This window comes from Astatotilapia calliptera, chromosome 11 (assembly GCF_964374335.1).
Source record: "Astatotilapia calliptera chromosome 11, fAstCal68.1, whole genome shotgun sequence".
Taxonomy (NCBI): domain Eukaryota; kingdom Metazoa; phylum Chordata; class Actinopteri; order Cichliformes; family Cichlidae; genus Astatotilapia; species Astatotilapia calliptera.
This window is the reverse complement of record NC_137432.1, coordinates 22,956,325-22,970,362: the sequence shown is the minus strand read 5'-3', so window position 1 is coordinate 22,970,362 and position 14,038 is coordinate 22,956,325. Positions and strand designations below refer to the sequence as shown.

Genomic DNA, 14,038 nt, shown 5'->3' with positions numbered 1-14,038 from the left:
TATAAGCATACTTTTAGGTGTTAATTAATATCTTTGTTAACAACTATACATGTGTAAAACATCTGCAACTGGTGTATTAAATTACAGGAACTGTTTGACTTGCTTATCTAATCATAAAAACCAGTAAAAAACAAAAACCCCAGCTCTGTCCACTTTTCAGAGTCATTGCATCTGTAAAACCACAATTTTGTGTACATTTTTACATTAAATCAAAAAAATGCAATATAACATGTCAGTTGGTGATCTACCAGCCGCAGCTATGGTTTTAAATCAAAAAGAAAGACTTAAAAGCGACATCAGTCACATCTCTGTCATAATAAAAGTCAGTAAGCTTATTCAACGTGATATTTCCAAGGTCAGGACATTTGAGCTCAGAATGTCTTCGGGAATTTTAATACACATTTTTGATGTGGGTGCTTAAACATACCTGTGGGTTAGTTATTCTCGTGTAAATGTATGAATCTCTATGAGGATTTGGCACCGTGTTTGCTCATGTAATGTTTCATTACACTGTGGTGAGGAGAGCTATATTGTACTGTTATTGCTATCTCTTTTTTACTCTTGACAAATGATCAACTATTAAGTCCTTAATTAGGTCCTTAGTGTCTGACAAACTATGTTCGAGTGTCCCGTAACAATATCAGATTGTTTATTGCTTAGAAATGCCTTATTGGAGGGTCATTAATGTTAATGAATGTTTTCTTCAGACACTATTATATTGATTTTTAATTTTTATTTTTAGTCTGACAAGCAGACAAATGAAGTAACAAATCCATTGCCTGAACAACTGCTGAGAAAGCCTCATAAACTGAAGTCTAAAGAGGGATTATGTTGCACAGACGTCTCAGATTATAGATTCTGCCAGTTGAATTTAATTTCTGAGTTGAATTCCTCATCTGATCACAGTCCAACACTCACACTCATGTACGCTCATGTACACGCAATAAACACCAAATCACAATCGCAAACGGACCAGCTTTAGTGCTAACCTCTCACACACTCGTACGGTCCAGGCAGCAATGATCCACAGAGAGATGCTGAAGACCAGCAGCACCGTCCCAGGGCAGATCGTCATAAGGGTTTTCATTACAAACCGCGTGTTAAAATGGACCTAAAAGACATTTAGAGACACACACATACACACATTGCTTCACTTTTTTTCCCCAGGAGTTAATCTTGTGCTGCTCTGAATCCTTATCCTGCACACTGTTTCCCAAGCGGACTTGATGTTTTACTAATTAGTCCTCTGAGTAGCTTTTGATAGCAGCACTCAGAGAATCTCCACTATAATTGGAGTCGAGATCAGGGCTTGCCCTCTGACTCGGGTCAGGTTATACGGTGTCTTTGAGTAACTGGCCTGTGTCAGTGTACTTTTTTATCTCTGGCTCATTCATCAATAAGAGGCAGACAATCAACTTCTGGCAGATGGATCATTTGATGCTTGAGCCCTGGAAGGCTAAAGCAGCTGATAAATGAGTTGTCATTTACAGCTGCACTTCAGTGGCAGCTTCACCTTCCCTCCACGTTGATGCTGCCTGAGGGTCAGAAGAGAGCCGTCGCCGATACACGCGCCACCTGCTAAATTACTCGTCTAAAAAAATCTCCTCTATATCTCTCCCGCTGCACTTGCTCTCCTCCATCTAGTTTGCACGTTTGCAACATGCAACATCTCTACTTCCTGATCTTACAGCAATGTTTGTCGTATAAAGTCATTACAAATCTGGCATCAGCCATTTGTTGCACGACTTCAACATATTTCTGCACTCATACTGCAATTTCATTCTAGTTCTTTCTCTTCATGGCCCATTTGAGCTGTATGCAATAACTTGTTTCCATTTCACACTCTCATCTCATATTGTATTATGAAAGATCCACCACAGCTTAGATCTAAGTCTCTAAGCACAGTGACAACAAAAGGACAGGAAGGGGATTTGAAGCGGTAGATGAAAAGAAACAGCTGGACTAGAAGGACAGAAGGGGCAGGAAGAACTTCAGATAGTTAGAGCGAAAGAGGCCAAGGATAAAAGGCACAACATAGACACAGGCTTAATTCAGAGGAGAGAACTCTTGACCTTAATACCTTTACAACTCCATCACCTGTTTCCAGCAAAACCTTTCACATCCACACTTTTGAAGGCATACCGCTCAGAGAAACATCTACAAGATTAAAACTCTCCTGACCTTATTGAGGGCACCTATACTCCTGGAGGAAGCGTCGGTGAACAGTTTGCTGTGCAGAAGCATGACTCTGGCAATGAGGTAGAGGCGCAGGAACATGGGCACGCTCAGCACCATGTCCAGGTCAGCCTCGGCCTGCGAAGGCGCGTACGAGAAGGCCAGCCGTGCCCGCCACTGAAACTTAAAGTCCCCAGGCACCGGATGCACAGCAGAAACGAGCAGCTCCAGGGCGATTAGCAGAACCCTCTCCATCGTCATGGCGATTCGCCAGTCGTCTGCTCCGTTGTCGATGACAAACAGCTGCGGGGACAGGAAGGACATGTGGATAGTCAGTTGGGGAAAGGAGTTACGCTTCTTTTAATGTGTCGCTGAGAAAACTTTTCATCGTGATGCTCGGTTGGCACGGTCCTTTTCTCATCAGTACAGCTGACTAATCTGATGATTAAAGAACGCACCTGCAATTCAGAATAAATGTCTTCCCTGAGATGGAAAACACCATCCATTTAATCAGTAATCTATTCAGTCCCCACACAGTGCTTTGGCTCATTTTCATATAACCTGAAACTCTTCTCTTGCTAAAATTAAACCAAAGATGCTGATTCATCTGGAGCAGTGGCTCTTAAGCTAAACAGGTTTCTAATGATCAGAGAGACAATATTTAAAAAACAAGGGCAGTATGCTGTGATTTCAGCCGGTCTCATGGGCACATGCCAGCGATGACTCTGAAACCGGTGGGACACTGAGCCACTGCAGATGGGGCTCGGACGACCAGGGGAAAAATATGGAGCGAAACTAAGTTGAATGAATGTGATTTATTTGTTTATTTTTTGCAGGGAAAATAAATAAACAAGAGTCTGCAGATGGTACGGAGCGGACTTTTTTCATTAAAATTAAACTTGGATCCTTTTTTTTATTGTTAACTATTGGTAAAAAAAATTTAGAAAAATTGTGTTGTAGGGTGTGAACATTTTTCAGCTGTGTAAGTGGGCCAGAAAGTTTAAGTTTAATAAAGAAGGCCACTTTAATTGTGGTTTTCCCTCCTCGTACGTTGACGTTCGGGTTTGTAATTGCTGTGGTTACACTTGATATTGTCACCAAAGCCATCGTTATAAGGAAGTGGTAAGAGCAGGTTTCATTACGGGGGCCGTCCTCCAGACGGTGCTGACAAGAGCTAGGGGTTAGGGAGGAGGAGGTGGTGGGGTTGATGAGAGGAGAAGGCGGAGGAGGAAAGAGATGGATGAAGTGCAGAGGAAATGAAGAGATAAAGATAGGAATGAGGAAATATCAGGTCAGAAAGGGCACTGCAAAAAATCTCTTTGTTCTTTAGACACTTTTGACTTATTTGAGGATTATTTTTGTTAATGCAAAATAATATTTTTTTTTAAGAAAGCACCATTTTTGAAGCTCTGCATTTGGGATAAGTTGGAATTTTGCAGTGCACTGGCATACATTTTTCACCTCTCAAAACAAAATGCTAGGACTCAATTGTAAAATTTGTAAAGAGATTACTGCTGGGGGGAGAAAAGGTTAAGGAGCGAGAGAGAACCAGAAAGCAGAGACTAAAGAGAAAGGTCGGGGCATGGGGAGAGAAATGAGGAACTCCCCCGCTGGAAGTCAGCTGAGTTTACCAATTGATGTACTGCCTGGAGAAACAGCCAGTGCTAACAATTGCTCTTTACCACATGATTCATCTCAAGGGCTTTTAGCCCACACCAACATTTATTTAGGAAAACAAAACAAATACAACAAGAGGTCAAATGAAAGAGCAAGCGGCCATGACAGCTGTATGTGTGTCACAGCCACCTGGTCACTGTCGTGATGAAGCCGAACTGAAGCTTTCTCAACCACCTACATGCATGCACCTCCACATTAATCATCACCTTCGTCTAGCACGGTCGGTTGCATGTTGTTCTACTTCTATTACATGTATGCACACATGCTGACTACATGTGTACAGATACACACATATGTAGCCTGCGCACACACCTGAGCCATTTTGCAAGCTATCATTTGCACCAAGGGTCAAACGCTGGCTGTACTCTTTAATGGTCTCACACAGCCTATGTGTGCGTGCGCGTATTTGCATGTGCGTGTGTGTGTGTGCGTGCACTGTACTTGTGTGTATCTGTGTATGCCTGGGCGAGTTGGTGAGAGAGTGTGCAGACCCAGCCTCGTCATGGTGACTGTTGCCAAGGCGACAACATCAAAGAGCAGCCAAGCTTAATTAGGATCCCCAGTGTGTGTGAGAGAGAGAGAGAGAGAGAGAGGGAGAGGGAGAGACAGAGAGCCAAAAAGATGGAAGGGAGAGACGCGGCAAGAAGACGGAAAAAGGAGACACAAGAAAAGAGACTGAGGTGTGTACGACAGCGAGTGAAGAGGTACAGAGACGAAAGCACAGACAGGTTGTCTAGCACCCACCTTCCCCGCAATGGTTTTGGGTGTGAGTGACCCCTCAGATTTAGGTGACAAAAATCTGTTCACAGTGTCACATTATTGGGACTCACCAGCCATTTAGAGCAATAGACTTAATGTTTATGGCTCATGTTTGTGAGTTGTGTAATCATAGTTGTGTTTAAGTTTAGAATAAGTATCCGGTGTAAGTCATGAACTCCTGTGTGATAAAAACAGGTTTTCCGTGTTCACATGAGTGTTATCCATGCAGTAAAATGTATGTATATTCATTCATACTCACACGTTTTGCCCACAAGCCACCTGTCATTCATTCTTTTCTCCCTCTGTATGAATTTGTGTTTCTTGGCGTCTTTCTGCCTCCATTTTTCTTTCACCATCCCTCACTCCTGTTCCCTTTCTCGCTGAATGACATTTCTCCAAATCAAAACGGAGGTGATCCAGTTTCTTGCCACAGGAGGAAATGAGCACCTCTCCCTTCCTCTCTTTCTCTCTCCCCCCTCCTCGCCTTCCCCTTCTGCCCTGTCCTCCCGCACACTGCTGCTGCTGCTGTCGGTCTTTTCCTGGCTAAATCGCCATGAGGAAGGGATAAATAATTAAATTCCATTAGGAAAGTAATCTGTCAATTGGAATGAGTGAGTGCCACTGCCCCCACATGACCAAGACAGAGGGAAAGGATGAGGGAAGAGAGTGTGGGAAAAGTGTATGCATATGTGCACAGCCATCAGGAGACAAAAAAGACAGGAAGAGAGTGAAAAAAAACCATAAAGCGCCTGGTAACAATGATGAGGATGAAGAGAAAATAGATAAATTTAAAGTCTGTGCCATTACAGGCTGAGGGCAAGGGGCAAAGAATATAATGGAAAGCAGACAGGACAGAAGGAGGTTAAAGGAAGAGGAAAAAAATAAGCCTGACAGCAAAAGACAACGGGGATAAAAAGGAAAAGGAGAAATGTGCAAAAATGACAGCACCAAAGATAGACTGAGATTTCTCCACAGGTGAAGGTGTGAGGTCTGACAGGACACTCTCCACCTAAAGCACTCCCTGCTCCAGCTGCTACGTCTGTAGCCCGCTGGTCAGTTTGTGACCTCTCCATCTTTTCTTCTCAGCCATCCAACCATGCCTCAACCATTTCTTGCTCCCCCCAGGCCATCGTACCTCTCTAATCGGGTTAAGTCCCCGATTGCAGATGTCTCTCATCACGGAACCAGATGCAGCACTGGTTAGACCCTACCAAGCGAGCAAGCAAGGACAATTTTGCACACTCGCATGCACACAAGCACGCATACGCGTGCACATGCACACATCCAGACGATCCTATAAAGTGCAGCAAAGACTGAAAAAAGAGACAGTTGCATGCAAATCAGCCTCAAGTCTCCATTTCCCATGGGAGTGAAAAAAGACTAAACCCCAGTCTGGGGCAGAGACAGTCCTAATCACTGAAGGAGATGATGATAGAGCGTACACTAAAAAGCATGCACACATACTCTTACACACAGTCACAGCTCTGGGGGGATGTCTGGGTCCTACAGCATGGAAATCCCTAGAACAGGCAGAAAATAGATTCACACACCCTGATATACGTGAATATTCAGAGAGGATAACACACTTTCCCTGACTGTGATTGCAGCTCTGAGGGAACACCCCTGTGGCTGTTTCTATGAAAGAGGAAACGAAGGGGAGAGGGTTCACCAAAGTGAAAAGGAAGTGTTGGAAAGTGCGAGAGATGAGGAAAGGTATGTGTGCATGTGTGATGCTGCCTCGTTTGCCACCAGTCTAAAAACAGTAAGTGGGAGAGAGTGAGGAGAGGTTTCCAGCAGCGTTGTCTGGAGACCAGGAATTTCCTCAGCGCGAATACACGAAAGACAAACTGAGATGTGAGCAATGGCCAGAGGCTTCAAATCCCATGTGATAAATTAACAATTCCTAGAAGTAAATGGTCAAAATGCTTCCTGCGTGTTACGAGTCTAAAGTGGATGCTGTAGTTTACCTCTTGGTTGTAGTTTCAAGGGCAAATGTACATTGTGCCAAAAATGAGAGCAAGACATCATAAAATAACCGTCCCACTATTAGACATCTTATGGCTGCACTTCACTTTAAATAACAGGACACAGCCTTTTTGGAGGGCTGCTGCTCACTTTATTACCCTAATGCCATCCTGCCTGCATTTGAGTAGCTGTGAGTGCCAAGCTCGTGTCTTCTTGATCAATGGACTGCTTCTAAAATTCTCCAAAAGTAACTGAATAGTACAGCTCTGTAATGCTTAAAGTGCACTAATGGACTGGAGAAACATCCCTTTCTCACACACTCTCTTAGCGTTTCTATTTGATTAATTTCAACAACAATTCAATTTTTGCCTTTCACGTCTGGATTTCTTTCAAGTTTATGAGCTAAAAAAATGATGCATGTGTGTGTGTGTGCGTGTGCGTGTGTGTGTGTTTGTGAAGAACAGAGGCGACTCGTGAGTTATCAGAGTGAATCACATAACAGAACTTCAAATACATGGAAGTCTCTGGACGCCACATCAAACACAGCTGAGATAAGGTGAAACTTTCTGAAATATTCTTTTTCTAAGCAAACATTTAGCCTTTGAAATCATCTATCATTATCTTTCGAATCAGCCAAAGGATGCTTGCAAACTTTGGTTTTAAAAATTCATCACTGGCTAGACTAATGCTACTGTACATAAATCTCCAGTAATGCTCCATTATTTCTATCCATACTCATGCATCTATTAAATTTATACTAAAGGTGTGTGGTGATGCTGACGCTCAATAACCACAACACTGGGATAAAAATCTTCTATAGTCTGTTTACTGACTTTATCTGGTTACAGTTAAACAAAAGCAAGTTCAACCTCAATCATCAAAAGTAGAAATCATTCATTAAAGAAACGTATTGTCAAGGATGACAAATTAACTATGGTTAGATTATTGGACAGTGTTGATTTTCATGCTGAAAAGAGGCCAAAGAGGCCAAACCCTGGTTGTTTTGCGTTTTTGATACACTTCACTCTTCAGTAATCAGACAGGTGTTTCAGATAGCAAGCACAATAAACGGAGCTTTCTGTTATGCGTGCAAGAAAATGACGAAATGATTCTTCTTTTGGCTGCTTCCTGTGGGTGTCACCACAGCGGATCATCTGCCTCCATCTCACCTATTCCAAGCATCCTCCTCTGTCACACCAACCCCTTTTCACCTCCTCTGAGAGTTTCCTCTTTTCCTCCTGCCTCGCAGCTCCATCTTTAACACCCTTTGTCCAATACATCCACGATCCTTCCTGTCCATGTCCAAACCAGCTCAGCCTTTTGTCTCCAAGCTCCAGCCTGAGCTGTCCCTCTGATATGCTCTTTTCTAATCCTGTACTCACAGGATAATAACTGACATGATAATGCACATTATCTGTACACTATCCTGTCAAATATTACTTCCAGCACATGACTGCACAATGTTGATTGTTATTATAAAATAACGACAACATCAGCACCTAGATTGATTCTCTCTAACCCCCACTTCTAAGTTCTGCAACTACCACTGGTCACAAAATCAAGTTGGAAAATAACAGCAACTGCCAAAAAGCAGATGTTAGAACAACTGGAGAAACTCTGGAAACTCTACGAAGGCAAAAGGGAAGAAGGGACCTACGTGAACAGATAAAGAAAGAGAAGATGGAGAGTGTCAGAACTGGAAAGTAAAAGTTTTCCTTTGATGGGCATTCGCTCAGTGGAGAGTGCTCTGGTAATTGAGTTGGTTCAAATAGTGACATTCATTTGGGAATATTTCTCCGCAATCAGTAGGTAACAAAATCTTTCTACTCATTAGCCAAATAGAGCAGGTGTTTTAAAACAGAATGTGGACCTTTAAGCAAGTGCAAGAGGCAGGGGTGCACAGGAAGGTGTCGACTGCCACTTAAAATTCTCCTTGAAACCCAGGAATTAATTTGAATACTACCCAATTTTGCTGAATTTATCATTCATCCTTATGCCTGCTTACTTTTTAACAATATCAAGTTCCCAAACATAAACTGTGAACTCGGAAGCAACTTGGAACTTTTGACAACACACAGTCTTCAGAAACTGGCGACTAATACGAGTCGATATACGAGTCGATATTATGAACAGTGTCGGCTGTAAGAAGTCACCATAATACCTTTGCATTTTTCAGTAATGCAGTAATTTAACGAGTTACCGTACTAAATTCAGTAAACACATTAAAGTCAGAATTATGTTGTTACTTTTGTTATAAAAGATCCTCAGTTATCTGCGTGACGGGTGGATATATGAACCCTGCCCCCCATTACTTTTAGTTTTATTGCAAGTAAAGACAAGTGCGCGATGGTAAAGTGCAAACTGGACAGAAACAACACCGCTTTGGCTCTTTGCAAACATCTGCACGGGCAGCATGCTGACATAAAGTGGTGAAGAACCATGTTAAATCTGAGTGTATACTGACCCCCAGGCCAGCAGCCAGAGCTTGATCTTCAATGGGTAACAAAGGCAGTGATGAGCTGTCAGATTGCAGCTTTGTAGACCTCATTTCTATCTATTCGTGCTTCTAAAGTAGAATCACAGTGCAAATCATATTCAGTCTTTTTGGGTTGGTTTTCAACTGCTTTGTGTTCAGATGGATGCACTTAAAGACAGACCGTGTGTCCTGATTAGGATTGGGATTCCTGTGGTGGTTGTGTGAAAATGCATTTGAATTCCTGTTAAAGAGTAATGAGGAAGTAACGTAACAAATTGACTAACAATTTACTTTCTCTGGTGAGGGATTAAGTCATGTACTGCATTCATTTTTATAAAAGTAACAAGTAATGTGTAATACATCACTTTTCTTGGAGTAATGACAGCAACGCTGGTTATGATAGCACATGCTTATGTAGCCACTGACTGGGATCACATCAATTCAGGCAAATAAACAGACCTCACACAGATTCATTTGGAACCAAAATGACAGAAATACAACAACATATATGATTGTTTATTTGAACTAAACAATCTTATATGTTCCTCCTCCCCGTAATTGAAGCACACATGTACAGTAAGTGTTGCTCAAAATACAAAAAGAAAAGTATGCACACATTTGACTTTTGACCAGATTTAGGCATCACGATGTAGGTTCAAATGGAGAAAAACATTTCCAGGGTGGTAACTTGCAGAGTACCCAGCACACATTTAACATGCACTTTTCCCTCATCCACTGAAGGTCACTTAACATTAAAATGTAACTATAGGCCATAACACAATTTGCAAAAATGACCTGTGGACAGTTTCATGCTTTTCTGACAAATGCAGGAGAAGCTAAATCTGTGCACTAACCCTCTAAAGAAGTCTTAAAACTACTACAAAGACAAAAAAGACCCCAAAAAGGAAAACAAACAACAAAAAACACGCATCACAGCTGTTAATGCAATACTACCCAGCAGGCATCTGAACTGGAACTGGAAGGAATAAACTGCTCCATTAGATGCTCAAAGTATTTGTTCCAGACGGCTCTCTGGTAAAATGTCATCACTTCTTCAACAAGCCCCATGCAGCAGGGTCTGATGGCCACTTGCAGTCCTGTCGTTCTCTAAACCTAAAAGAGAATTATGGATTTGATCAACTGGTCTCTGAGTGCTATTGACACCCTTTTCTCAACGAGAAGTCGGGGCTCGGGAGAGCCTGAGTGCCCTGGAGGGACTTTCCCTGCCGGTTACACGATGGACGGGTGGCAGAACTGGAGGACCGTGTGCCTGGCGGGACTGTCGATCGAGGACGCTGAAGATATCTACCTATTCGGAACCATGATAACAGGGTTCATGCTGATCTGCGTTGGCTTAGCCCTGGTTTATCAGAGAAATAAGAAAGCGGAACCGGCTGTTCAAACCCCCACAAGGCTGCCCGCTGGATTCGAAGCGACGGGACGAGGTGCGACCTCTCACAACGAACGTAATATGGTCAACACCTTGGAGACGCTTACAGCTGCTGTGAAGGCTCAAAACAACACCATTGAGTGTATGAGGGGAAACATCAGAGAGAGGCCTGCTCAAAATGAGACCCTTGAGCGACAGTTGGAAAACATCGCGGAACGGATCACTGCAGTTGTGAAGTCTCAGAATCAAAAGACTGACAACACCACGGAACAGAAGTTTGATACCATCATGGGGAGGCTCGCAGCTCTTCAACGGGAGATCGAGAGACCAGCCTCGGAGTGCTAGAATTCGAGCTGCTCACAAAGGAGAAATCAACAATATTCAACATTTGGACACCACGGCCCCAGCTGCAGGCCCAAGGCTGGAGCCCACCAAAACAACTCCCTGATAACGACTGTGTGATGACTATTCTTCCCGCCCCATGAAGGACACCTGGATTGGCTGGAGGACTGTTTACTTAGCCTGATAGGCCGAAGGACACTGTCTCAGCCAGACTATGGACACGCACACACACACACTTACACTGATAAGCACTCACTCATCCCCCTCCCTTTCCAACGCCTTCGATGCTTGTGCCCTACCGGGGATGATAGCAGTCAACTGGACCAGCACAGATGCTGCAGGACCGGATGCGCTGTCTACGCCGGCTCTCTCTTACCCTTTACCCGCCCTGTTGCTTGTCTCGTGTTTCTATGGTGTATTGATAGTCATGTGCTTTTGTGCTGAGGTGTTTTTTCTTTTATCAAACTGTTCTCCCACTAGGAGCTCAGTCTGAGTGGAGTTTTTTTTCTCCTCCTCTTACCTCATGTAGTGTATTTTCGTTGTTTTTTTCCTATCAGCCTACCTTCTGACATGTCTGCCCAATGTGATGTTTGTGTAAAGTTGGTCAGAAGGTTCCTTTGTGAGTGCGCATGCGCCATTAGCGTGCTGCCTGCTGTAACCCCTAATTTCCCTCGGGATGAATAAAGTATTCTGATTCTGATTCTGATTCTTGTGCTCTGATGCAAATCATACAGTGGAGTTGGAAATATCAGGCAAGAGGTACCAATGAGCACCTGAAAGAGCACTTGAGAAGTGTAGATTTTTGCAGAGACATTATCAGAACAAGAAGAGACTTTATTATTTCTCACTGAGGAAAATAAGGAGAAAACTGTACAGATTTGCACGTTTTTCGAGGATCATATCAACATTTCAGCAATTTGTAGGTTTTTGTGACATAAGGACTCAGATTAATGCAGCATCGTGGATAAAAAAAAAAAATAGGGTAAAAACACAGCCTTATTTATCCCGTATTATTTTATCAATGAAGGCAGTTTCTTCTATAAGTCTATAATTAGTAAAAGCTTAATATAATTTACTAATGTTAAAGATTAAACCAGCATCTGTCAGGAATTTTAAATAAATAAAACAGAATGTAGACATTCAAATACAGTTCGCACGCTCTAATACTGAAGGTCTCAAACCCATCTGTGCTGCAAAAACAATTCACGAATTAGCTTTAGAAATCTTCTAAAATTAATAATTCAAAGAAGACTAAGATGCTTCTTTGTTTATTTTTAAAGGTTTAAAAGGGGATTTCTGAGGTGCACAAGCTCAATAAAGTGTGTAATAACAACCGAGAAAACATAAGACAGAAGGTTTTTGTGAAAACCAACAGCAATCTGGGAAATAATTCTGGAACGTTATTGGAACATTTGGGTATTTTAGCAGTTTGGCAGTTTTGGTGAACAGGCCAATTTGTACTCCAATGACTGCATCTAAACATACAGTGAAGTAATGAAAATCAAAGTTACAACAGGAGCATCTTGTGAAAGTTTGTATTTGTCTTTTTTGGAGGGGGACGGTATTGTAGCATTCCAGTTTGCTGAATTAAAAATAAAAGAAGCAAACCCAGGAATGTCAGCGGGGCTCAGCTGACAGAGCACAAAATGTTCTGACAAATCAAACATTTCTCATGTCAGCTCCTTGTCTCTTTTCACTGTCACTTTTCACTGTGAAGCCAAAAGTGACAACACGCACACACACAAACACTTCTGCTTCACTTAACACTGAATCTTGAACTCCTACTTACCCCTATTTTATTTCTGCCGGCACCCAGATGCCAACCAGTGCTCCAGCTGAACGAAACACTGAAATAACGAATCAATTAGCTAAGCAGGCAACTTAAGTCATTCAGTCTTCTTCTTCCTGTTACTCCCTTTAGGGGCCGACACAGCAGCTCATCTGCCTCCTTCTCCATCTCCATCCCTACATTCTCCGTCACACCACCCTCTGTGTGCCCTCCCTCACTACATCCATAAACCTCCTCTGTTGTCTTCATCTTTTCCTCCTGCCTGAAAACTCCATCTTCAGCATTCTTTTTCCAGTATATCCACTGCCCCTCCTCTACACGTGTCCATCTCAGCCTCGGCTCTCTAACTATCCCATCAAACTCGACCTGAGCACTGACATACCCATTTCTAATCTTGTCCGTTCTGGTTACTCCCAGTGTAAATCTGAGCCTCCTGAGTTACTGTTACTCATTTCCCCCCAGTTTCAATATACATTCATGCAAAAAAGAAAGTTTTCGCAGGATTCTGTGCAGCGCTGTGAAAACTGAGCGCACCTCATAAATCAGTAGCTTGTAGAACCACCTTTAGCAAAATAACTTGATGTAATCATTTTCTGTACGACTCTATCGGTCTCTCACATTGTTGTTGAGGAGTTTTGGCCCACTCTTCTTTACAATATTGCTTCAGTTCATTGAAGTTTGGAGGCATTTGTTTATGCGCAGCACTTTTAAGGTCACGCCGCAGCATTTCGGTTGGGTTAAGGCCTGAACTTTGGCTGGACCACTGCAGCAGCAGGACTGCATATGGCCTTTCTTTTTTCACGTAGCTGTAATTTTTTGACTGTAACTTTGAGTTTGTTGTGACAATAAACTCCTCTTTTTGTTGTTGGAGAGAATTAACCAATCTCAATGAACAGATCATTTTTTCAAACAAATCACTAACAGATTTTAGTGAAATTACCAATTTTTGGAAGCAAATGTCACATGATTAGAATTACAGTATGCAGTGGTTGCAACCATAGAGTATGCCCATGATTAAGTAATAAGACTTTGGCGAAGGTTTTCTGAGGTTTAAAGCAATGTACAAGCAAAAAAAACAAAAAAAGACAAATTGGTAGCGCTTTTATTTATTGTCTAACTATTAGCCCTATTAAGGTATAAGCAAGTGCTTATTTCATCATTTATTTAGCATCAGTCCTCCTTAGTATTTACAGTTATATTATTACTAGCAGTTATAGGTGTACAGGGTGCAACAGTAAAAGATGGATAAACATATCAAAAGTTACTAATAATAATACTAAGGAGGAGTAATGATATGAGGTGCTTGCTAATAGCTTACTAATGCTTAATAGTGTGACATTATAAAGTGCTACCGACAAATGATTATGGTCTAAAATTATATATACAGTCGTCACAATCAGTTTGAGCTCCGCAGAGCTGTATTTCGAAGTAGAGGATATTTATAACAAAAATCACCACTTAATCA

The 14,038-nt window shown here is 42.2% G+C and overlaps 1 protein-coding gene across 1 annotated transcript in view; it reads right to left on the bottom strand.

The window, feature by feature from the left end:
- kcnn3 (potassium intermediate/small conductance calcium-activated channel, subfamily N, member 3) overlaps nucleotides 1-14,038 on the bottom strand; it is a 64,707-nt gene that overhangs the window by 28,240 nt on the left and 22,429 nt on the right. Inside the window, 2 exon segments of the mRNA XM_026183934.2 lie at nucleotides 990-1,111; nucleotides 2,182-2,478. Of these exon segments, the coding sequence (XP_026039719.2) occupies nucleotides 990-1,111; nucleotides 2,182-2,478 (419 nt within the window).